The sequence below is a fragment of the Rhineura floridana genome, chromosome 7 (genome assembly GCF_030035675.1).
Source record: "Rhineura floridana isolate rRhiFlo1 chromosome 7, rRhiFlo1.hap2, whole genome shotgun sequence".
NCBI classification, from domain to species: domain Eukaryota; kingdom Metazoa; phylum Chordata; class Lepidosauria; order Squamata; family Rhineuridae; genus Rhineura; species Rhineura floridana.
Genome location: NC_084486.1, coordinates 25,376,414 through 25,403,022, shown reverse-complemented (window position 1 = coordinate 25,403,022; position 26,609 = coordinate 25,376,414). Strand labels below are relative to the sequence as shown.

The 26,609-nt window shown below is 38.4% G+C and overlaps 1 protein-coding gene across 3 annotated transcripts in view; it reads right to left on the bottom strand.

Annotated features, from left to right (window-relative positions):
• Nucleotides 1-26,609, bottom strand: part of BICC1 (BicC family RNA binding protein 1) — a 180,091-nt gene that overhangs the window by 78,396 nt on the left and 75,086 nt on the right. For all 3 annotated transcript variants that reach the window (XM_061635061.1, XM_061635059.1, XM_061635060.1), the window contains 2 exons: nucleotides 22,818-22,864; nucleotides 9,696-9,765 (listed from right to left, as the gene is read on the bottom strand). In XM_061635061.1, coding sequence (XP_061491045.1) covers nucleotides 9,696-9,765; nucleotides 22,818-22,864 — 117 coding nt within the window. The remainder of the gene's footprint in view (nucleotides 1-9,695; nucleotides 9,766-22,817; nucleotides 22,865-26,609) is intronic.

Sequence of the window (26,609 nt, the reverse complement as noted above, 5' to 3'; positions counted from 1 at the left end):
TTATGTGGGCTCTGTTTACTCATGGAATTCTAAATACCATGAGGAGAGTGGGGTTATTAGCCCCACTCCTTCATTATTCAGGGTTTCAAGTACAAATGCCCTTCACTGCAGAACTTTGCTCTTCAACTTGTGGAGAGCAGTGTGTATAGGAACAGTAACACTATAGTGGAGCGGGATAGAAAGTGCATTCCAGCTCTCACAATGGGATTGAGAATCACATGTGCAAACTGAATGTCCAAATAAGGCTGTGGTTACTTTTTATACCAGCATCTTAAATATACTTCAGAAGTTGCAATGACCAATAAGTCATCATTGCAAACATGTCCTGAGAAAGTCAACTGACTTACTCCAAAACACTTAATTTTTCCCTTAAAGTTATTTTAAAGCTACCATCACCATCATTTTGGACAGATGATATTTGCAGACTGGTTTTATTTTCCGTCTCCTGCTTTCACTGTATGACATGAATAACTGTACACCTATGCCAAGTGTTACAAAAGAGTGTCCATTAGACATTCAACAGCACTGAATGAACACACCAGTGCAGCCTTCAGACATCTCTATCCTAGACATTATGAACCAGTTTTCTGACAGAATTACATCCAACATTATCTGCCTACCACCTGAACTGTGGGTGTAGCCCAGCATTCCATCATTAAGTGGAAGTCATTCTGAAGGCGGCTACTAGGAGTGGTGACTATCATGGCATTTTTCTTGTTTCCTCCCCCGATGCAACTTTGCTATTCTGAAGAACAGATCAAAATCCCATAGATTTGCACCACATGTGCAAAAAGCAAGCTGTACCACCCTAACAGTACAGTGTAAGGATACAAACAATTAACCTAACGCCCATAGTCTTGTGAGTTCAAATGGCCCATAGGAGATGAGCTGAAGTTATACTGACCACTCTGTTCACACTGTTGATGAATGAGCTGATCCTCATAGGTTGTGATACATATGCATTATTTATATATGCAAAGTATTTACAATTTTAAAATAGCCCATTTATTAGCCATAGGTTTTGTTGGGTTTTTTATAGAGCTGATTAGCAAGGTATTAGGCAGATTTAAAAATCAGTCCGATAGTAAGCTGATCTAGTGATGAAGAGCAGCCACAACTGCCTCTAACCAGTGGTTCTTTTTTTGGAAAACTGTCATTTATCTTAGCTAAGTTAGGCTAAAACACATATTAAAATTAAATTAAATTAAATTAAAATAAAATAAAAAAAAATGAACGGTATTTTTTCAGGGGGTGCGAGAGCATATTTTGGAAATCCAAGGGGTGCTGGCAGTAGAAAAGGTTAAGAACCACTGCTCCCAGCAATCGGCCTCAACAACAGAGAAAAAGGAAACTATTTGTTTAGCAAAATGTTAGGAGTTTAATATGTGCTTAATACAACATAGGAAACAACTGAGGAAGTTCAAGCCAAAAATACATGAATGGTACAAATGCAAGCTTCAGATTCAGATAATTGTTTCTTATTTTTACTTGCCATAAAAAACAAAACCATTTAAATCATCTTTCCTGTGACATGCCATTTAGCCTTCACCAATGCAACATATTTTCTCACAATTCTTTAAAATGTGAAGCTAACTTTGTTAAGAAATTATAGATGAAATGAGTACCACCGAAACATTTTCATTGTGATTGTACTTAGAGGGGATGGGGTGAAAAGGAGAAATTGAGAGGTAACATGTCCCTCTCAGGTGGACAGCAAATCTCTGCGTTCCAAACACACAGCCACCATGCCCCACATTCTTTCCCACTTTTGGGATGTCTGAACTCCTGTGGGTAAGAAAATGAATGGAAAATAGTGCATGAGTGAAGATGTTTCTGTTTTGAAACACAGAAGGTTGTTTGGCATTGAAGAGGCAGCAATCTGACTGGATCTGACTAAGAGTGAAAACTGAATTTGAGGCATGGTCTAGTATGGTCAAAATAACCCCTGCCCCCATCTATCTTTGATTATTACACCTCTGATTTCTATCCAAGATTGGTAACGCAAACATTTTCAAATGCAAAGTGATTTTATTAACATGATTCAACCTATTCACACACATGAATTCAAAACACTACTGTGTTGTGAAGACTGAGTTGCAACATCTTCAAGCTTTCACATATGTACAGTCATACAGTTTCATGAACCACACTGAAAGCAAACTCACTGCTTAATCTCATCCAGCTATTTCCTTTAAAAGCCTTTACTTAACTGCATTCAAGCTGCCAAATTCTTTGGAAAGAATCAAGTTACATAAGTTATACACTAGTCCCCAAGGTAGACAAAGCCTTTTGACATTTAGAAATAAAGAATGATCTAACTGAAAGGTCCATTTTAAAAAAACAAAAACTAGAGATTAATAGGATATAATATTTTAAAATAGACTACTGATAGCAAAAAACTAAAAGTTGCTCATTTTAGAGCTTCTTAGCAAACTCCCCTCCACAGATTTTTTTTAAAAGTCTTTACTACAAAAAGTCACTGTTAAAAAAGACAAAACAAGAAATTGGCCTCATTATGGTTTCACTCTTACTAGGTGGGGAGACATTAACAGACTGCTCAACGTGGATGTATAAACTCAGTCTAAGAACTGTGTACATATGAAAGTCTCCTTAGCTTGGATGGAAACAGGTTTTGTCTTTTCTGTTCATTCATTTATGTTCATTCACAGAACATAAATATACAAAATAAAAAGAAATCTTAGTCAACCATGTGACTTAATTAACCTTAAATTGCATAAATATGCATTTTAATAGATTTAAAAGAAAGAACAATGTTTTTAGATTATGCTTGCACATGCTGAATCTGGCATCATCTTAGTCGCATTGCCTCAACTCTTGTGAGGAGAATGTTGAACTTTCATCTTTTTAAAAAAAGCATTTTAATAAATTACGTCCTGGGCAAAGTGCCCTCTGGTGGGACCCCTTCTCTGTTGGTGTACTCTGGCAGGCTTACCAGGCAGCAGTAATCCTCCAAGCTGTGCCAGATGGCCCAAGGCACTCTTGTCAAGGGCACGGTGGAAAATTAAAATAGTAGTTGGAACCTACTTCCACATGCTACTTCAAGAGCCTGGATGGAAATTTTATTTAAAGGAGGACAGGGCTAGATTAGATTCTGCAGAGGGCCTTGGCAAGGTGCTGTGGTTCTGACACCTGCCCAAGATGCCAGGTGCTAATGCTGGCTCTGTGCACATGTAATCTTGATATCAAAACCAGTAATACCTCTTAAGAATGGGTTTGTGTGTATGCATACACATGATCGCACACATGCAGAAACAACTATGATCCATGTAGAAGCATATCACTTCAGAAAAAAATGGCCAGCATAGTAAAGAAGCTACCTCACTTTGTCTAGTGAAGATTGCTTTTTAAAACCTTCATCGCAAAATTCCTAACTGTATAATTCCCACAGACATTACCTCTATTCAATTATTGGTGCTATGTGTCAACATCCTTAAAATGACCCTGGTAAATCTCATTCAGTTATACATTCATATTTGGTTATTAAAAAATGTGCATTCATGATTATTCAATATTTCACGGTTATGAACATTCTAGATATCAATGTAATTACCAACAGTTCATTTCCTTCCACTCAATAGTTGCTGGTAACCACTTCCCACCAAATCGAAACTGAATGGAAGAGGCTTCATATTTAAGATGCTTGTTATCTTTAAGCCCCAAATGGCTTAAGACACACACACTTTAAGGAAAACCTTCTAATATAATGTGCCCTCTCATACACTCCTTTCAATATCTGCTCCAAGTTTTGTAACCTAGGTAGAGAGAAAAAGCAAGCAACCATGGGCACACTGCAAGTGTCTTTCTATAACAGCTCTCTATTGTTTCTACTTAAATAATTTTGCATTACTGTGAAATGGATTAAAAGAAATGGTGGATGGCTTGTGCATGTGTTACAACAAACTCTGTATTAACTATTTCCCTGCATTTACTCAATAAAAGCTGCAGCTGGATGGGGCATGGCAGGTTAATCTGGGCCACATGCAATATCTGAGTATTTCCAGAAAAGGTGTGTACATCTGCCCCCCCCTTGCTTAAATTCAGAATATCTTGAATGCAGAATGGTGGGGAACGGTGTTGCTGTTATTTCTTGCTTGCTTTTTTGTGAGCGAGTTACTGAATATCTAGGTTTGAGCTCTGTGCCTGTCTGGATGTTACACTGACAGACTCCACATTGTTCCCCAAACCTGGAATATATTCTCCCCAATCTCAGAAGCTGATTTTTATTAGTCTGGTGTTATGTACTCTGCACATGAACAGAGGTTATTAGTTTACATTTTCAAGGCTGAGCCACACATTGCAAATATGTACTGCCATGCTCTGATGTTCCCTGGCTCAAATGAAAATCATTTTTTTCTGTTGGTTGGAATATTTTGTTCTTTAATTTAGAAAAACATTTTGGATAATAAAAAGTTAAAATTGATTTTTGGGGGTGAGGAAAACTGCATGCAACTGGAAGCAAGTGTTCCTCACATTTTAAAAATATTTGTGTGTATGGGGTTTTTTTAAGCAATGAATGTGTATGTGTAATCAATACATGAATCCAATCATGAAAATGAAAACAGCAGAGCTCAAAAAATGTGCAGCTGATCTAGCTCTAAAACATGAATCTTGCACTGAAATACAGAGCTTCAAGTTTCAAGTGCTATCATTTTCAGATTTTGAATCAGCATCACCTTGTGAAGTTAATGAATATTGAAGCGTACCATAATATCAATGTTGTATTATGGATTTTCATAACTTTGCTGGTGACCACTGCATCATGTGAAAGAAGCTTCAGCAAATTAAAATTAATTAAAACATATCTCAGAACTATAATAGGCCAAGAGCTTTTATAAACTGTTGCAATGCAGTAGGGCCCCGCTTATACGGCGGGTTCTGTTCTGGACCCCCGCCGTAAAGCGGAACCCCATTGACTTTAATGGGCCGTGTCGTGCAAAAATGACGCAAAAACGGCACTAGAGAAAAAAAATAGTTTTTAAATTAAAAATGAAAGCCGCCGCGACTTCCCAGGAGGATCCTTACGCCTGTGCAGCCTCTAAGACGAGCTCCGTCTTGGATGAAACTTATCCAGTTTTAAATTCAGTCAGAAGGGACTTTTCTGACTGGAGATGATTTCTTCCGGATAAGGAAGAAGCGTGAGATCTGCCACATAGTTTTGTTTTGATTGTTGGAGTCTGGAATTCGTCAGAATTGTCTGTCTTCCAGCAGTTCAGACAGAGCGAGGATTTTTATGCTAGCTCAGCTGGATAAGTGACCCGTTTTTTTTTTTAACGGACTAGCAGGCAAATATTCTCCTGTCTACATTTATCACTTTCTTATCTATACAGCTAAAGAGATTTGTCAAAGTAACAGCAATTAGGTTAACCTAGATGAGGTAAGACTTTCCTTCTTTATTTACGGAACTAAGGGGGAAGAAAATATAAATAGCTTATCTTTTTTTTATTGCAAAAAGCTGACATGGAAAATTGCGTTTTAAAGTTTACAGCGGATGAGAGATTTCTGATTGGGAGAGATAAGAAATCTTTTTGATTTATAAGGCTTTTGTGTAATATATGTAAGGGACTATTTTTTCTGATCTACTTTTTTTTTTGACGAATCTGCTCATTCTCTCTGCTACTAGTTGTTTGGACGCTGTGAACTAAAAGCTGTTTTTGCACTTCTGGGCTTTTAAGAGATAAGGACTGTCTAGCGTGTGACGTTAGTTGGTTGGAAAGATTAACTCCTTTGTAACTGGATAAAGAAATAAACTGCTCTTTGCTTGGGACATTGAAAATTGAAGGAGTTTTGTTCTTTTGGTTTTAAGAATGACAATTAAGAAGATCATGGATATACAAGAAGGGACTTTATTTCTAGACATGCTTCAGAAAATAATGAATGGGATCAACTCAATAAAACAAGAACTGAGAAATAATAGACAAGCGTGGAGAACTGAATTTCATGAAATGAGACAGGAGCTGAAAGAAACTCAGGATTCTATGAGAAAGGAGAATAAAGATAGATCTGGAAAACAAAAAAGGGATGAAAGAGAAATTAAAGGCAAGGTTCAATATATGGAGATTGGCTTAAATATGGACATGAAAAAAGATTTGGATTTCCTGGTTGTGACGGATCCTGGAGATAAATATTACAGTTTGGAATACAGCGCTGTCTCTGAAGGAATTGAAGAGACTGGAGATAAAGATATTATCGGTTCAAAAAAATTCCTGGACTGGAAGGATTTGATGGAACTCGAAATGGAGAAAGTTAACAGAATTAATCCCTGTTTTGTGTCAATGGAAAAACCTTCAAGAGATGTACTAGTGTATCATGTGGAAAAGAGGAGCAGAGATGCGGCTTTGAAACAATACTTCAGTGTTACGTTTGGATTTGATGGTGAGAAAATATCTATGATGGAGGAAATTCCTATTAGACTTTTATTATATGACTATGACAGCAAGATTTTTGGGTGCGTAGAGATGGAAGATGGAAGACGGACCCAATATGGATAATGACAGAAGAGCGATTTGAAACTACTGGACTCAGTAGATTTGATGAGTTGAATTAATTGACATGTTTATTTAGAAAAAAAAATTGATTGACATATATCTCAAGGATTGGAAACTTCTCTTTGACTTTTTGTGGAAGATTAAAATGATATGATGTTAATGAGATTTGAAACCAACTAAGATAACTGTTGGAGGAAGGTGATTTTATAATCTATTAAGAGATAGGTCTGTTATACATTATAGATTTATAGTTGAATTATAGTGTTTTGAAATTACTGGATTTAGTAGATTTGATGAGTTGGATTAATTGGCATGTTTATTTAGAAAAAAAATTGATTGACATATATCTCAAGGATTGGAAACTTCTCTTTGACTTTTTGTGGAATATTAAAATGATATGATGTTAATGAGATTTGAAACCAACTAAGATAACCGCTGGAGGAAGGTGATTTTATAATCTATTAAGAGATAGGTTTGTTATATATTATAGATTTATAGCTGAACTATGACAAATCGGAAGTCAATATTATTTTTTTATATATATGTATATTTTTTTTGTATTGTATTAGTTATTGATTTGTGTTGTTTTCTTTTTGTATCATTTTGGTTTTGAAAATTAGAATAAAAATTAATTGAAAAAAAAAATGAAAGCCGCCGCATCAGTGGAACGCCTTAAAGCAGAACGCCGTAAAGCGGGGCCCTACTGTATTACCTACTGGAAGTGTAGTTGCTGAAGAGATTGATTACATTGATATTGTAGATGATTTTACTCCACTTAAAGCATGAAAAGTACATGTTTTAATTTTAAGATTTCATAATTATATTCTTAATTTGATAGTGAAACATAGGTATATCTTTATGAGTATTATAGTAGCAATATGACTGACAGCTGTACTTGTACGTGCATGAATAATACTGTTATTACTTAATATAAACTAGCCACAGTCACTTAAGATGTGCAGTATAAGAAGAGACTTGTACCTGGCTTGCATTTGTATCTAGAATTCTAGTTGATGTTAAACAGAAGTTATGATTTTCATGACATATGTATTTTAAGCATTTATGAATATGACAATGCTGGATGGAATGCTGGACAGAAATTTTCAAAATATAAATGTTAACAACTGAAATCCAGTCATTTCTGAATTTCTGTATCCAACTGAAAAAAATGGATTGAGCTATTTCATTTTCAACCGAACAAACCTTTTATATGTATAAAACAAATAAGCATCTTACACAGAACCTTTCAAAAACAAACATAGTATTATAGGTTACTCAAATATGACTTTTAAAAAATACTATGGTCTTGCAATTTTTCCCCAAAGCTACTAATTAATAGCACATGTCCTCTGAGAAAACATGGAACTACATCAATTTCTAACAAATTTACTTAAATAAAAGTTACTGCAGAAATTAGGTAGAATAACCATTTTTATTCAGGTCTGAAGAGCGAAGAATAGCATTTGCTTAGAATGGTTGCTCATCACACCTCAGTCTCCCTCTACAAAAAACCCATGTGATGGCATTTCTATAGGAAAACATGCCTTATGTCCTGTCAGCGCAATGTAATTCCAGAGTTTATAGAATAGGTTAATGTGCACATCTGTCAGCATTCAAATATAAAAACATGTCTACCAGTGTGCAGCTAAAAAGGTACTACTACTGTTCAAGTCACAGAATCATAGTCGGATTTCCAAGTTAGATTTTGTGGAAAGTACGATCTGAACAGGACCAAACACTTGCTCATAATGTGGTGGTCAATCAGGAATCACTGGTAGCCAGCTATCGCATGATATTCTTTGCGGCCCAGGGGTGAAATAAGACACAGACACAATATATATTTGGGTTAAATAACAGGCCACTTTATTAACCAAATTCACATTGCATAACAAACCTACAGAGGGGAACATAAGTGCGGTATTCTCCTGGTGAGTCAGGCAAAGCCTGCTTGCAGCTATTGGGGCGATTCAACCCCTGCCATGCAAGGGGCTGCCAATCTGCCAACCCCTTGCCCTGACCACACCCATAGGGTGTGTAGGAAGGCCAACCTGCGTCACCGCCTGCCCCCAGTGCCCTGAAACTCCGAGTGGATGAGACACGTTGGCCCCAAAGGCGACCCGTATCCTGCCCCCGGGCCGTATAACCCGGAGCTGCAGGCCTCCGGAACCGCCAATCACCTCCAAAGATGCCTAAAGGTGTCACCTAGCTGCCCTTCACCTTTACACTTTCCCGCACTTCCTTGCCATAAAGCGACCAATTAAGATATTAAGATCAAACAGCCAAATCAACCTAATAACCAGAAATGCACCCGTGCTAACCTTGAGCACCCTCACTGCTAACCACAGTATGGAGTAGGCAAAAGAAACCCGCCGGCTAAAGCGCAGGCAAGCCAAAAATTCCTAGTCGGCCCTGAAGCGACCAAATTAATCACACTGCAGCAGAGGGATGGTAGGGCGGGTGCCGAAGAAGAAGAGGAGGGTGAGGGGCTGGTGCGACCTTAAATAGGCTCGGCCGCTCGTCGCCCGCGGCGCGCCTTGATGACGTCATGCCAGTCCTGGCGCGCCTGCCCTTCCTCTAAATGGCGGCTAGGGCTTCACCCCAGGCTGCAAATCTCGCCCCGCAGCCGGTAAGTACTGTGCGGAGCAGGGAGTTTTCACTAATCCATACACTCTACTTCCTCATGTTAAGAGGTTTGGTGTCTTAGATCACCAGAATACAGTGGTTTGTTCTAATGTTTGATATCATTATGAAAGTCTCAACATTTTCATAGTACCCATGGCATGTTAATAACCTTGAGGTACTACCAAAAAGGGGCCAAGTTTTCAGTGTATTCAACATTGGTGTGTCTAGCCTTTTGTCAGTGCTTTGTTATTAATGGGTGAGGAAGATAGCAACCAATTGTAACAAACTGATGAACAATTATATTACATTCTAATCTCCACATGGCCATTCTAATCTCCACATGACCATAATCTCTTGGATTATTAGTCCACACACACGATGCCAAATTTGCAGCATTTATAGGCTCTAGAAAAGGAGAGGGAAAACCCAGAAATGCAACAGAAAAGTAACAGGATGTGTACAGCTTCAAAGCACAAACAATTCGGAAAACATTTCCATACATCTGTAGAATTGCTTTGACTGTCACAACGTACATCCAAGTTATCATAATCCAACAAAACATTTTACCTTTCTTTGATTTTGCACCAATCTTCAGCTTAGATGGCCAAGCAATTTGGGTGTTTGTTTCTTCCATAATCTATTAAAATGACAAAAAAACCCAGTTTATTATTTATTTACAGTAGGGCCCCACTCATACGGCGGGTTATGTTCCGGACCCCCGGTGTAAAGTGAAAACCGCTGTAAAGCGGAACTCATTGAATAGAATGGCGCGAGATGCCCCCAAAACACCGTAAAAGTGGAACAAGAGCTGTATGAGTGGGGTTTTAGTCTAATTGCGACCGCTGTATTAGCGAATCGCTGTAAAGCGGGGCCCTACTGTATTTGATTTATATCCCCCCCTTTCTTCCAGTAGAAGCCCAGGGTAGCAAGTTTATACACATTATCCTCTGTACTTTACTGCTGACAGGATCAATATCTGGCGGTTCTCAACTAGTTAATGTTAATAGCAAGACAATCAAATATTTAAAGATGAACCTAATGTACCTTCAATGGCAATTATGACAAATCAATTCAATATGAGAAGTTTTAGACCTACTACAATATGGAATATACATAAATTCATAAATTTCTTCTATAATAAGGTTTTGCCCCATTACAATATTTGTTTTCTCTATTTGTGGAAACTTCTTCCACCTACTTTCTCAAAAGTTTTTCAGAAAGTTATTAAAAATTAGATTCACATTCCCTTTCAAAACACATTATATTTATCACCTGGTCTCTCAAAAAAGGTTACATGTAGCTCCCAAAACATCTCTAATTTTTACAGCAACCTGCTTTGCTTAAACAGTACAACTTCAAACCCTTATCAAGCTACAAGCATAACATTTCTCTGAAAATAGTTCTAGACAGTATAGGCTCCCATTTAATCCATTTTAGCATGTGTTTTATATTGTTTTAAATTTTTAAATTGTGTTTTAAATTGTTTTTTTAAAAGATGTATTTTAAATTGTATTTGTTTTTAGTTACTGTAAACCGCCCAGAGAGCTTCGGCTATGGGGCGGTATACAAGTATAATAAATAAAGAAAGAAAGAAATAAAGAAAGAAAGAAAGAAAGAGTTTTGTTTATTTTCAGTATTTCTAGTCCTCATAGCGTAAAGATTTGCACTCATATGTGATGATTTCTAAGCTCATATAATTTATTCGAGGTAGGCATAGGTGACAATTTCACTTCAGCTCACATTTCAAGCCAAATCTATCAGATTTGCACTTTCTGAAACAATATGAGAACCGAAACACAGCCATCCTTTGAAATTGACACTTATTTAAACTTTACAATGCAATTCGCCAACCACTGTTTGCAAATATGCATATATCAGGGGAAAGCATGCATTAAAAATTATGAGTGAAAATAACATACAGAAATGCATTATATGACAAGAAATGCTTTGCAAAAATGTGTACATTAGGCAAACTGCCTACAATAATATATTTATTAGGAGACGCCCACATTAAAACTCTGGAAAATTTTCATTAGGATTTTTTTAAAAATTGCAAATTGCTGCAGAGATGTGGAGAACTGAGTTTAAGATTGGAAAAAAAATGAGAAACTAAAAGACCAGAACTGACAGATCTTTCCATCCCTTACTTTAAGAGATGGCCCTTGTGCTCATAGCTTCAGAAATTAGTTTAACTTTCAAAGGAATTAGGAAATCTCTCCAGCAGATTTAAGTACCATTTCAGGGTTTATTTGCATCAACAATTATGAAGGATAATCCCTTAATTTGTTTTAGGCTCCAATTAACCAGTTGATGGCGTTGATCAGAAAAGTAAACAAAAGGTGAGCCATTTAAGATAGATCTGGGTAAAGAGGTTATAAATTTTAACAGCATGGCCTTGAAAGCAGGAAGAAACAGTGAGGGTGTATTAGTCAGACACAACAGGGATTCCATATCCATTTCTAGAAAAGGTTAATTCAGGATTAATGCCCCCCAAACCTGCAACCACTTAATTTGTTGTTGCTGTTTTTTTTTAAAAAAACGAGTCAAACCAAATTGTGTATTGACTAGATTTGGGAGCACACAAATATGTTAAGTGATCATTATCTTTGCTCAACGTTTAGTTTAAGTGCAAATTACGTCTCAACCTATACCAAAAGCTGCACAGATGGGTATTAGTGAAAAGATGTTTATATTCCTTACAGCTCTTTTCCCTCACACCCACCTCTATTATTTATACGATATCTGTATTAACAATAATCACTTGTAATTCTCTTCCAGAGCTTAATGCATCATCAATGTTACATGACATGATGTACGTTCATTTGAAATGAATCCACAGTGTATGAGTGGGCACACATGCAAGTCCCATTCATATGTAAAGGATGGATAGAAATTATCAGTCTCTGGTCAGCAGCAGCAGCAGGAGAGTTGGCCTGAATCTCCTGATACCCTCATTGCTGTGACATTCCAGAGAACTGTGGGAGATCAGAGGGTCTGCCATTTCCCCACAATGCCCACCAGGAGTGCACACTCCAGGCAGCAGCAAAAATAGTAAAGCACATAAACCCCATGCATCCTTTTCATTGCGCATTTATGGCAATTTGTGCTCATGATGCTATCATGGCAGTCATACATAGTCTCACTTTCAATACTGTTTGTGACTGCAAAAATTTTGGGGCAGTCATATTGCTTCATTTCCAATCAATACACTTCCTGCTGAAATCCTGTAACTTCTCATATCACAAATGTGTGTGGGGGGGTTCCACTTCAGTTGTGCTATAGCTCCTCCATAATGTGATAGCACTGAGGAAGCACTGCAGAACTAATAAAGCAGAATGATGCGCAGACATTGCAGTATAAATCTACCATTAACGCACTATTATTGTGTTGAGAATATGCTGCAGAATACACCCACAAAAGAAAACCAGTTTGAAGGGGCCCTTTGCATTAATGCAAAAACAAATGTGATTTCAACAAAAGGATTGTAAAAAAAATGGGGGGCCCTTTGTATTAATGCAAAAACAAATGTGATTTCAACAAAAGGATTGTAAAAAAATGGGGTCTTTTACAACAAAAATGGACAATGAGAATGGAGTAACAAAATGAAAATAATTCTTGCACACCTATAATTTAATAGAATATATTCTGAAACTGTTAAAACATCAGAACATGAAGTGGTATGGTGATCTTTAAAAAGACACTTAAAAAAGACAGTATTTCCCAGCCATGTTCCTGGAAGTCCGAAGGAATGGACACAGTTATGAAATTCTACACACACTGTACTAGTAGGTGAGGTAAGCTACCTTAGCAGTGCAAATTTAATGTATTCTCCAGGTGAACTGTTTGTGTGGCCATGTATTTAAGAGTGTCAACATATAGAGAGAGGTGATCCAGGTGATATTGTGTACTTAGCCTTTCACAAGTTTATGACAACCTCCCTCGACCAAAGAACGATTAAGCTTAGCAGTCATGGGATAAGAGGTCAAGTCCTCTTATGGATCAGGAACTGGTTAAGCAGCAGGAAGCACAGAATAGGAATAAATGGACAATTCCCTCAATGGCGGGATGTAAAAAGTGAAGCCCTCAAGGACCAGTATTGGGACTTGTCCGTACGTATAAATGATCCAGAGTTAGGGCTGAGCAGTGAAGTAGCCAAGTTCATTGATGATAGTTAAACACAACTGGGACTGTGAGCAGCTCCAAAAAAGATCTCTCCAAACTGGGTGAATGGAAAATAAAATGGCAAATGTATTTCAATATAAACCAGTGTAAAGTGATCCACACTGGGGCAAAAATCCTAATTTCACATATATACTCATGGGGTCTGAACTGGCAATGACTGACCAGGAAAGAGACCCCGATGAAGATGTCAACCCAGTGTGCAGCAGCTGTGAAAAAGGAATGCCATGCTAAGAATAGGAAAGGGATTGAAAATAACTGCCAATATCATAATGCCGTTATACAAATCTATAGTGTGACTACACTTAGAGTACTGGGTACAGTTCTGGTCACCTCACCTCATAAAGGATATTGTAGAGCTAGAAAAGGTTCAGAAAAGGGAAACCAAAATGATCACGGAGATGTAGCAACTCCGTTATGAGGAAAGGTTACAACATGCGGGGCTTTTTAGTTTAGAGAAGTAAAGGGGGGGCATGACAGAGGTATATATAATTAGGCATGGTGTGGACACAGCAGGTAGATCGAAGATTTTCTCCCTCTCTAATAATACTACAATTCAGGGACATTCAGTTAAGCTGAATGCTGCAAGATTCAGAACAGAGAAAAGGAAGTACTTCTTCACATAGCACAGAGTTAAACTATGGAAGTTGCTTCCGTAAGATTTATTTATTTTATTTATTATTTATTATTTAATTTGTATCCCGCCCTTCCTCCCAGCAGCACCTCAGGGTGGCAAACAAAGTGCTAAAAACCCTTTAAAACATCATAAAAACAGATCTTAAAATACATTAAAACAAAACAGCGTTAAAAACATTTTTAAAAAACAACTCGAAAAAAGGGTTAAAAACATTATTAAAAAACATATTAAGCAATTCTAACACAGACACAGACTGGGATAGGTCTCAACCTAAAAGGCTTGTTAAAAGAGGAAAGTCTTCAAAAGGTGCTGAAAAGATAGCAAAGATGGTGCCTCTCTACTATTCAAAGGGAGGGAATTCCACAGCGTAGGTGCTGCGACACTAAAGGTCCATTTCCTATATTGTGCAGGACGAACCTCCTGATAAGATGGTATCTGCAGGAGGCCCTCGCCTGCAGAGTGCAGTGAACGACTGGGTATATAAGGGGTGAGACGGTCTTTCAGGTATCCTGGTCCCGAGCTGTATAGGGCGTTGTACACCAAAACCAGAAACTTGAACCTGGCCTGGTAGCAAATGGGCAGCCAGTGCAATTCTCTCAGCAGCAGGGTGACATGTTGGCAATACCCTGCTCCAGTGAGCAGTCTCGCTGCCGCATGTAATGTAAAGATGTAATGATGATAAACATGGATAGCTTTATAAGAGGATTAGATGGAGGATAAGGCTATGAATAGCTACTAGCCATCATGGCCATGTTCCATTTCCACTGTTGGAGGCAGTACGCCTCTGAATATCAGATGCTGGGAATGGCAAGTGGAAAAAGTGCTGTTGTGCTCAAGTCCTGCTTTTAGGCTTCCCACAGGCATCTACCTGGCCACAGTCTAAGTGAGCTGCTGGAGTAGACAATGCCTTTAGCCTGATCGAGCAGGACTGCTCTTACGTGTGCCTCAGCTATCTGAATCTGGGAATGCTGACCTACACAATCTAGCTTCAAGTGCTGTAGTTTTAAGAACATATGACAGCAATTACCATCAAGAAACTTCAGGTGCGTCCTTGCTCGTCTATTACATCAAAAGCTTTCAAACACACACTCCTAAAAATCTCATAGTCTATGTTTATTTCTACTGCCTATATCAATAGAATTCTTTATAGCCACTGTTTCCAGAGTAGAGTGCCATGTGGAAAAAGAGAGAAATGTCAGCCAAGGCTTTGTACACTTTGCTTTGTATGGATTTCAGCAGCCATGGGATAATAAATTGCAGATGGAAGACCATTTCCAAATGAGTGAAATTCTACCATGACACGCTTCCTATTCCTGAGAATTCCCAAACCCAGATGTAAAGTAAGAAATCCAGTGGAATAAGTCAGAATGTGAGGTCCTTCAGGTCTCTGTGAGATTTCAGTCCACAGAACAGAGACAGAAGCACACACAAATCCCAACTTTAAAATGTTTAAACTGTTTGAAATCAACACTCATTATAACCTGGCAGAGCAATACTTCCTATCTGTCCAACTGGCATAACTGCCACCTTCTCAGTGGTTGCTTCCATGCCAGCTGGGGTCTACACAAAGGGTTGTATTCAGCAAGTCCTACTCAGAGTAGACCCACTGAAATTAGTTAGCCATGTCTATTAATTTTGATGGGTCTACTCTGAGTAAAACTGAACAACAGCCAAAGGTTTCTACCTGCATGATTCTTCTAACAGCATGTTTAATATATCACATTTGACAACTCTCAAAAGGCTGGGCATCATTTCATTGTATCCTGAAATTATAGTATTAGAGGATCAATGTAAGCAGAAACCCTTCACATCAAGAGTGGCTAGCTTATGCCCCTCCAGATGTTGGACTCCAACCCCCCTCAGACCCAGCCAACATGGCCAATGGCCAAGTATGATAGCAGTTGGAATCCAGCTGCTTCTGGAGGGCCAAAGGTTATTTCCCTCTGCTTTACATAGGGGGAAGCCACTTGGAAGTAACCACATGGCTTGAGAGTACATGTGAACAGTACTTGGGGAATTTTCAGTGGGTAAGTTCAAATTTTCAATGAATGTGCATGTTTCAAACTCATTTTTAAATACATATATCCTTCACGTGAGAGTGGCTTTGTGGCCATAAGGCTCTAAGATTACACAGCCCCCAACTAATGTGAGGGCAAACACTTGAGAATGCTCTTCTGCCCACATCTATGGGACAACTACCACATTGCCAACAGAACTTTCATATCACCACAAACATGAAGTACTTCAAGAGTAAATGGCACATTTAGCTGCAAATGACTGTGATGCATCTGGATTTATGAAACCACTTGAGATTTTTTCAAAACTAGACAAACTTCACTCTGAATCTTGAAAAGTTTTACAGGTTTTTAACAAAGGCTTGTTTCCAGTGCATAGATGGGAGTAGATCAGTTACTCTGTATTAAGGAACAGCAATTCACGAAGTTCAATGTTGTAGAGAAAATGAGACAAAACTATATTACTATTATATTTCATCATTTAAAAGCTTTCAGTATACTTAAATTGCCCAAATTATTTTGTATTTGACCTTTTCAGCATAGGAACTCTTTTACTGGGAGGATTTGAGGGGACATTTTACCCACATTTATCGACTGCTCACAAATATGTTGGAAACCTGAACCTGGGTAGCAGGCCTGTCATAAGTACTTGGCATGCCCTGGGAACTGCCAAGGCTCTCAGTGACTTCATGTGAGAACAAGACCATCAAGATGCTGCACTGCTGGTCACCAGGAATGCTTTTATATGACATTTGTTTTTAACACCTATTTATTAAAATTAAACTACTTCTATAAAATTGAGCCAGAAATCCCCACTTCAAATCTCATCTCAGCCATGAACTCTTCTAGGTGGTCAAAGACAAGATTCACTACACATCTGCTCTACCTTTTGCAAGGGCATAACAACACTGCCCTACTTCATAGCTTGAGAGCTGTGCTTGCAGTTTGCCCAGAACAAAAGATCTCTAATATTTAAATCAGCAACATCACAGGCACACAGCCTGTATTAAGTTAAAAATCTATCACCACTAAAGCCACTTTGACTGCCCAAGTAAATTGTAGGTCAGTAGTAGAACATAGATCATGGGTTCAAAGGAGCTCAGATAGCAGAGTTGAGGAAATAACTCAATATTTGGACTTTGGAGTCCCACTGCTAATCAGAACGAACACTATTGAGATAGAGAGCACAATAGGATTGGTTCATATGCAATAGCCTCAGCTGAATAAGCCATGGTTCACTAAGCCAAGAATGGGCTTTGGGCATTCCCCTTTGCATCTTTGTCCCTAACTCAGGAGCTTTGGTGCTTCTATCTGGATTTCTTTAATTCAGTTTCCCATTGCATTTCAGCTGGAAACTTGTTTAATTTCAGTTTCAGTACATGGAACCAGTATGCTGGACTGACAGTCATTCTCAGCTTAATAGACCATGGTTTATTCAGCTGAACCAGTGTATGGTCTGATATGGTCAGCTGAGTAACAAAAAAATAACACTGACTGAATGTTAACATGACTTCCCAATGGGGAGAAGGAGTGAAGGATAAATAATCTAAATAGTTGGGATTTAAGTCCAGGTGCAGATGTAATTCTTGTTAAGTGATCACAAGCTTCCTCCTGCCCATCCTTTTTCTCTTGCACAAGTTTTCCCACCAGTTCTGACCATTAATAATCCTGTTTAATATAAACCCATGTCTAATCAAAGTTCTGCAAGAACCTTGGGGTACATTTCAGCCACAGTTAAGAATGATCAAATGAAAACAAAGGTGTTGTGGGCATTTCCATGTGAGGATGACAGGTGAAAGCATACAATCCTGTGGACTCATTACCAAATAGTATCCCAGGACATGTTACACCTCCACGCCTAACTGTGTTTTAGAAATCAGGACAGAGTGCATCCTATATAGAAGGCTATTTGAGGCAATCACATAAACAGGATTAGAGTTCTCATATCCAAGAGACCTCCTAATTCATAGTTTTATTAACCTAGGTTTGGCACAGTATATTATAAACAAGATTAGCATTCGGTTTAGCTCTGAAAGGGGTCATTAGCGGCTCTTGTGAAGCAGCATGTCTGCTCAGCATTGAACCAGTCAGATTTCCATCCATTACAATCAATTCAACACATTATCTTAAGTAGCTTAAGCTTTATAAACTCAAACAAAACCAAAGGATTGCTACTAAACAAAGTGTTGCAGACATCTAAAAAAACTAACAAAAAGGTTTTATATTGTTATGCAGGCCACCAAAATTAAGACCCTAATAAGGCTTGTGTAAATCCCTGCCATCTACTGCATGTATTTTTTGTGTGTACACACACGAGACAGAGGGCAACTATTCATGCCCACTCAACCCATTTCTTCATTTTAATAGTGGACAGACTGTCTGAGTAAGACACACGTAGAGAAACAAATGTGTTTATGTGCCAAGTGTTCAGTATGGGCAGCTACTCCCAGTTCTGATGAGCGCACTTGAATCAAACATTTGCAATGCTTGTTTGTCATATTCTTAGTGTTTTTTTCCAGAGGTTTGTCTAAGCTTTAAGCCTACATCAAAAGGAATGAGGAAAGGTCTTTGGAACTCATCTATGAGTATTCATTGTTTTTAGCCTCTTGTTATTCTGCCTCCACTTCTTTTGATTCTGGTGTCTCTCTCTCTCTCTCTCTCTCAGACTAATGAGAAACCAAACTGAACAAGATGCACTCCCATGAGAAACAAAACTAAACAAGATGCATCCATTTTGTTGTTTATTGCACAATAACCACGGCCCCCTTGCTTATTTCTTTACAAGTCATCTCTCCAAACATGTGTGGATTGTAAAAAAAAGTTTTCAGTTTGGAAAAAAAAATGTGTTAAGCCATGGTCATTGTTGTCTGAAGCCAGAGTATCACTTTTCCTCCTACTTGCTACTTTTTAATTTTCTATAGTTGTCTCTCCACAAAATCGACTCTTTATTTCACCTGAGAAAAGGTTTAATAGATTTAATGAAACTCTACAAGCAAGATAATAAGAAAGCCATGCCCAACAGCCCAAATAACTGAACTAAAAGGGTTGCAGGACATACCGAAGTGCTCTCTTTGAAAACACAATATAATATTCTCTGAAATGCAAACTTATGCAAACTTCCGTTTTCCTGTAGCCCACAGAAGAACAAATATTTATGCCAAGCAGTGTCAACTAACCACAAACAATGGATCTCAAGAATAACTTAACCAACATTACATGTACTAATTTAAGAAACAAATATGACATGAGTGAACAGAGAGATTTGTACTTGGACACTGGAAGAAATGGAACAAATACTATCAAACTTCCACGGTGATCCCAGGCCAATTGTTTTCACATCTCTCAGCTTCAGCTTCTCACCCGTGAAGTGGAACCATCACCACCTACTTCAATGGCAGAACTACATAAAAGTGGTAAGGGGCTACTGCCAAAAATGAATTCTATTTCCGCTTCTCTCCTTGTTAACATATAACATTAACCCTGTGTCTTGACATTATGTTTAGCATTTCCCTGCCCCCAGCAATAACCAATGAAGAAGAGCAGGAAAGGGGAAAATAGGATCCTGGGTCTCCTGTCTAACACTATCTGCCATACAACACTGGCTGTTGTTGGACACAGTGGGATGGGATCCAGAGTAAGTTTGGTGAGCTTGTTTTGATTGATTTCACTGGATACTTTAGTCATGACCAACATATCCCTGTTGTTTTCAGTGGGACTTTAGTTGAACTAGTTTACTCTGGATCCAGCCCAATGTATTTCAGCTGGACAGAATGGTCTAACTAATGCTGGGTATTTGAGGTTGCTCTCAAGTACATCGACTACATATGAAAAGCCTGAAGATTCGTTGTGCCTAAGTGTGATCACTGATCCATCACAAATTGTTGCATATCTTTAGAACAGCCTTAAAGCAATGTCCTGAAAGAAAAAAAAGTAGGGTTCCAAACTTAATGAAGCGCTAAGGCTACCTCTGCATTGTATTGGGTCAAATGTGTGTTGAGTAAGCGAGCAATGAGGAACACACATTCACTGACACAACAATTTAATATGGCCACTTCTGTTTTTAAAACCAGTTTCATCCTTTCAAAATATACTGAAGACAATTAACAATTCAAACTGAAATAAAAACTGTAAACACTTAAGCTTTCTACAAGCCTGTGCCAAAGCACAGCAACACAGAACATACTATCAGGTGTGTGTGTATCATGAAGAATACTGTGGTGCTTAATACAATATGAGACCACTCCCTTTTCATGTGAGTGGACAGGGGTGCTTTGTGGTGTTGGGCTTCTGAGTAACCCCCTTTCACTCACTTGGCTGAAGAGAGAGGATGAGCGGAAACCATAAACCATGGCTGACTTGTAAGCCAAGCTACCGTTTGTGAATCTCAGCACAAACGTTATTGAGCCTACCTGCTACAGAACGGAAGCTCTGCTTTGATTTAAATGAACCTTTAGAACTCCCTTGTCTGAATGTTAAGGGAAAACATGCTTTGCAAATATTTAATAAAAACATATGAATACAATAAGTTGCACACCCCCCTCAATGCAGAGATCACCCCTCCCTGTCCATCCACATCAGAAAGGGAAGTCTCATTCAGTGTCGCCTCCTTGTCAGATGCAAAACAGATTAGGACAGTGATTCCCAAACTTTCCCCCTCATGGCCCACTTGAAAGTTGAGGGTCTTGGTGGGCGGACCAATTAATTATGTTTCTGTCTATTCTAGCAATTGCAATGCACTGTGCTAGATGCTGTATAATTGTACAGCAATTTTAACTTTTTTTTTGCTTTTCTTATAATCCATTTTACTGTATTACAACTTGAATTCCATAGCATTCAAATTGTAAGTATTCTTCACAGACATGCCACAGACACCTGAATAAATCTTGTGGACTGCTGGGGGTACATGGACCACAGTTTGGGAACCCCTGAATTAGGATATATGGAACAGGCTTTTCTGTTGTGGCACCATACCCTTTGGGAAGTCTTGCTCAGACAGATACACCTTTATGTATATATTTATTAAATTTCTATTCCACCTTTCTTCCCAAGGAACCCAAGGCCTCCTCCTTCCAGAGGCCAATGCCTTTTTATATACATGTGCTTTCCTTAATTGCTAATATAGGTAGTGCTGCCATTTTCTATCTTCATCTTAGCTGATGTATTTTTAAGTGTACTCTAATGTTTTTGGTGATTTTTAAATACAGAATTCTTTTTAAGCTGGGAACTTTTTTCAGTTGAAAAGCAACTAGTTTAATCTATCAAGCATGTAGATCTATTTGGCTTCATGTTTCTGAACTTGTACTTCTACAGGCCCCTAAGAATGCAATACATATATATGTGCATCCAAAACAGTCTTATGACACTTTGCAAAAAGGGGAAGACGAAATCCTTTACACCTCCCAACCACCTCTTTATGCTTCTAGCATGGTATTTGACAAAGTTCTTAAGCCTACATAGTAGTTCAATAATTTTTAAATGGCTAAGAGGCCTATGCTATAAAGTCCCTTTGTTACCATTTTTCCCTGCCAGCAGCTTCTACCACTTTTCTTCTCATAAACCACCACTGGCAGTGATCAAGCATTCCATCTTCAGCTTCGATCGCCTCATCTTGCTCATACACCCCCTCCAAGCTTGGGGAGTGGTATGTCTGTGTTCTCACTAATAACAGCACAATTCATCACCCAATTTGCAGGTCACCATTTTGGTTCTGTTTTGGGTATAGCAAACAGTTTTGACAGGAAGGGTAGGAGCTTACCATTGCCATAGGGGGTCTACTTTACCATGTTTTCCTTTTAATAAATGTTTCTTAAAGCTCCTGGCTTTGCCAATAATTTCAGAAGGACAGTAGTAGTACAGCTGTATGACCACAACCACACTTCCTTTCCAGAGGTGCAATTCATACTGGCAGCCAAAAGTCCACTGCTGCTGCCCCACTGAAATGGAAATGGACTGCCTTCAAGTCGATTCTGACTTATGGTGACCCTATGAATAGGGTTTTCATGGTAAGCATTATTCAGACATAGTTTACCATTGCCTTCCTCTGAGGCTGAGAAGCCCAAGGTCACCCAGTGAGCTTCATGGCTATGTGGGGATTCAAACCCTGGTCTCCCAGGCCGTAGTCCAACACACTAACTATGCCACACTGGCTCTCTTAAGCTACCATTAAAGCCAGAAGCTTTAAGAACTTTTTTTTTAAAACAAAGAAGATTCCCCTATTCCCCCTCTCACAAATGTAATTCCTTTCCTATCATTTCATCCCATTGCCATATCATTTGTGGAATTTTCCCTGAAATGCCCCTCCAAACTGAAAATCCCTGAAATAACAGGCTTAATATGATGAACGGCATTTCCATATACCAGAGGCCAATTCTAATAAACATTCTATTAGAATATTCTAGTTCTTAAACATTCTAGCTTTTAACAGCCAACACAGAAGCATTAAATTTTGGAAATAAGAATATTCTTTATTAATACAATAAAGAACAATAATTAATACAATTAACAACCACTGCAGAAGGCTGGGACCATGACTGACTAACCCTGATCCAGATGTGGAGCATGTATTCTCCAACCAAAGATTCCTCAAGTTCAGTTGTGGCAGCCAGAGTTAAGGCTTGAGCTAGAATTGACTGTTCTGTTCTCCAGGCAAGGGCAGAAAGGCCATACTCATACCAAGCTTGATTAACCCTGTTGAAAATTCCTAGTCCTTGCTGTGCCTGAAAATAGCTCTGGGGCCTAAAATGCATATACACACTAGTATGTCCACAGCCATTAGGCTAGGATCCAGCCGCAAGTTATTTATAGTGATACAAATAATACTCATTTTAGACAGATGTCCAAGACTGCAGTATTTCTTACCTTCTGAAAAAAGTCTTCTCCACTTTTGCCTTTTCCTTCAGCAGCAGCTGAAAATAAAATAGCACACCATTAAACATACATAATACATCTCCTGTCATACAGCATTTCCCTTCATATTCACACTTTATCTCAGTTTAAGACAATTCTGGTTATGTCTCCTTGGATGTTTTCACAAAGACACTTAAAGCACTATTAACCCCAGTTTAGCAAGGTTGCAACAGCAACCCATCCATCTTGCACATTTCCTTGGAAAAGCTACTTTGGCAGCGGTGCTAAAAATGGGAACCAATTGTCCTGTACAAAAGCAAAAGAGGCTTTGCACAGCAATTAATTGTTTGCTGACTAATCTCCTTCACACAAAAAACAATGAGGGAGAAAAGCAGAATATACTGCAAGACACTGACTGGTCACTTAACAAAGACTTTGATGTTTGCCATATTTCCTTGCATTTAAAGTGGAGGAAGTGCCTTTCCCCCCCAAAAAACCCTGATGTACCGTTAAGGGGAAAAGATTACTGAAACATGGAGGGGGGATCAAAAACAACTGGATAGTCTCATTTCATAAGACCAGCAGCACTGTTGCTTCATTCTACAGGTAGCTCAGCTCAGCTTCATTCTACAGGTAAGTTCAGCAAATTTTCAATATGTTCATTCAAATCTGAGAGACATGCTTCCCTTCTCTATGACACTAAACTGATGTTCTCAACAGATTCACATAACTATTTAGATCTGAGCAGGTAGACTACAACTCTTCACTCAAAACACTTCAAGCCCAGGGCTAGGATCCAAAAAGTTACTTAGGCAAGTGAAAGCATTTGGGTATGCTCAGTGGTATTTTTCCACTTTTTTTGGAAAAGCATGATGTCACAACTGCAATATCACAGAGGCTGCCTTTCAACTACAGCCAATCTGTTTCAACTATGGTTTTCTATGCAGAGTGTTTTAATTCAATGAATTCAAGTTTAAAACCATCTTGGGCACACCAAAATTGTTGCATGGTTTTTTGGATCCTAGCCTAGGGCTAGATGTAATCTAATGTTTTACTTTGGTTTTTACAACTGAAATTATGCCACTCTTTGAACTTCCTTTAATAAGTAAACCAAGTGTATCTGCATATTTGAAAATATCCCATTACATGTTACTCATGCAGCTTACCCCCTTTTATTTAACCATAAATATATCATTTCTGAGATGTTCCCTTTGATCTTCTCATTTTAGAAATGAAATTTATCAAGCATAATTCCAACATGCTTTATAAAACAGTTGTGGTTACTGGCCATTTGTCATTATTTCAATGGCAAACTAGGACTAATTAGTTGTTCCTCAGAGTGGGAATACCAGTTTTTCCTCAAAGTGGTAAAAGCCACTCCAGTAAATACTATGCTAACGTTGAAACCTATGTTATATATGCTAAAAAGACAAAGTTGAAAAGTTCATGATCTCATGTGCCAGTGCCAACTTACATTTAAAACTCGCTGGGGGATAGGAGAAGGCAGACCAGCATTGTGCTGGATAGGTAAACATTTGAGTATGCATACTTTCAATTTAATTAGAATCATTGCTGCCTTTAATCAGAAGCACACTAATACACATCACCTATACCTGCTTATAGGTGAAGACTACAGACGTTTACAACATTCATGTGGACTGCCATCTATAACTACATTCTTATTTTGGATTAGAGTTCATCTTCATCTATGAAGTTCTTATGCCATTTTACACCAAACATGTTGCTGGCCTGGCCTAAGGCAAGGGTGGTTAACTGTGAGCCCTTGGGATGAATGTGGCCTTCCAAGGCCATTTTATAGTATGTGTGCCAAATACAGCAAAATATATTCAACGTGGTAAATAGTTTGCCAACCATGTATCTCATAAGGAAATGACATTTGTATTCAAAAAATCTAAGGTAGATCAATATTCCACACTTGTGTTACATCTCTCTAGGTTTCATACGAGGTATTCTAGATATATACCCCATAACTTTCGTTCTGCTGTGCTGACTTATTTATTATTTGATTTATATTCAGACTTACGAAGCCTAAGCACCACTATGGGTTTTGTTTATATAACAAAATATACTTCTGGACCACTGTCTGGTGAATGCAGGAACTACAAAAATTCAGAGACTGACAACTGTTTGGCCTAAGCTTTTGACTGCAAACTTTTTTCTCCCACACACATCCTCCTCTTAACATCTGAAATTTAACAGATCTTGCATTTTTCTGTTACAATATTTGTGAAGACTTTTGGACTTTTCCTAAGAAAGCAGTCTATTCTATATAAACGGCAGGTGTGTTGAAAACTATTTCTATTTAAATATATATGTTAGACAATTTGTATTTTCAGCTTTACTCTTGTGGCTTCCACAGCTATCATGCAATATTGCATTTCATACACTTCTCATTTTCGGCCAACATGGGGCTACACACTTTATATCCAAAACTAACAGCACAAAGTTGAAACAGGTGTTAACTGTTATGGCACTCACGAACATTAAGTTTTTGTCTACTTAACCATGAGAAAGTACTTTTGAAAATTCTTGCGATCAAACTTAAATGATCTTGCAATTCTACTAGTGTTATTTTAATTCCAGTTTACTGCAGCAACCTCTAGTATATGTCAAAGAGAATAAAGATGTATGAAGCCAAGCCAAATTTTGTGTAACTTTAGAATTGTTGTCTTTTACAATTGTTATTCAACTCTGAACACCTGTCTTTCTTTCTTAAGAAATGACAACCTCTGAAATTTTTCAATATTGACACAAGCTGCAGAAGCCACACAGGGGTCATAGTCCCAACTCAGTTAAAATTAGCGCTTCTGCTATCAAGCTGAATGTGGCTGCCATTCAAGAGACCAATGGTAGGCAAACAGAGCTTACATTATTGAAATGTGGTAGAAGAGTAACTCCAAATATATAGTGTTTCTAGATTGTATGCAGCTTTTCAATTTGTTATTGGAAGTTTAGCACTGTCACAATTTCCCCCCCTTAGCTCTGTGCAAGACACTGGCTACGTTTTTAACAAACCTTAGCTCAAAGCTCTTTGGAGAGAAACAAACCATGAGCCTAGGTTTGGACTTGGCTCTAAGCCAGACAGTAGCTTAGTTATCAACAGCAGCAAGAGTGAAGTGCTCTCAACTTCAGCAGCATGCACCAGCACACTGCACATTGACCTTTCAACTATGGTTTAAAGTGGCATGTGAACCACTAGCTCAGCTGACTCATCTTGTTTGACCTAGAAGACAGAATTTCTAATGAACCACCAACTATGTTGTCCATATTTATTTATTCAAAATTATCATAAAGGGCTGTCACTATATAGAGTGTTTTACAAAGTTTATCCTTGCAACCTTTGCTACTGTGAGAAAAAGGAGCAAACGTGGAAACTCCCAGCAAGTTCGGGGAGGAGCCCGGATTTGTACCCAGACACATGGATTTGTAGTACGGATATTCACTGGAAGCATACAAATCCTGAGCTGAATTGGGTCAATTCAGGACAATTTGGGGCTTGTCCAAGTTAAAATAGGGCCCCTCCATTTCGCTTTGAAATGAATCAAGGGCCTCCAAATGATCTTAATGATTTTTAAAATGTGCTGTGACTGCAAAAATAGAAACATGTCTCCCCAACCTTTCCAGGTTCTCAGGTTGGAAGAGGGGGAGATCTTCTCTAGCCAGAAGGAGTTAGTTTACCAGGGCTCTCTAATCACAGTGCTTTGTGGGAGGGGTGCTATCACTTTGTTCTTCTCTATGCAGTACTTTTTGCTACTTCTGTGAATTGCTTCCTTGGAAAATGCT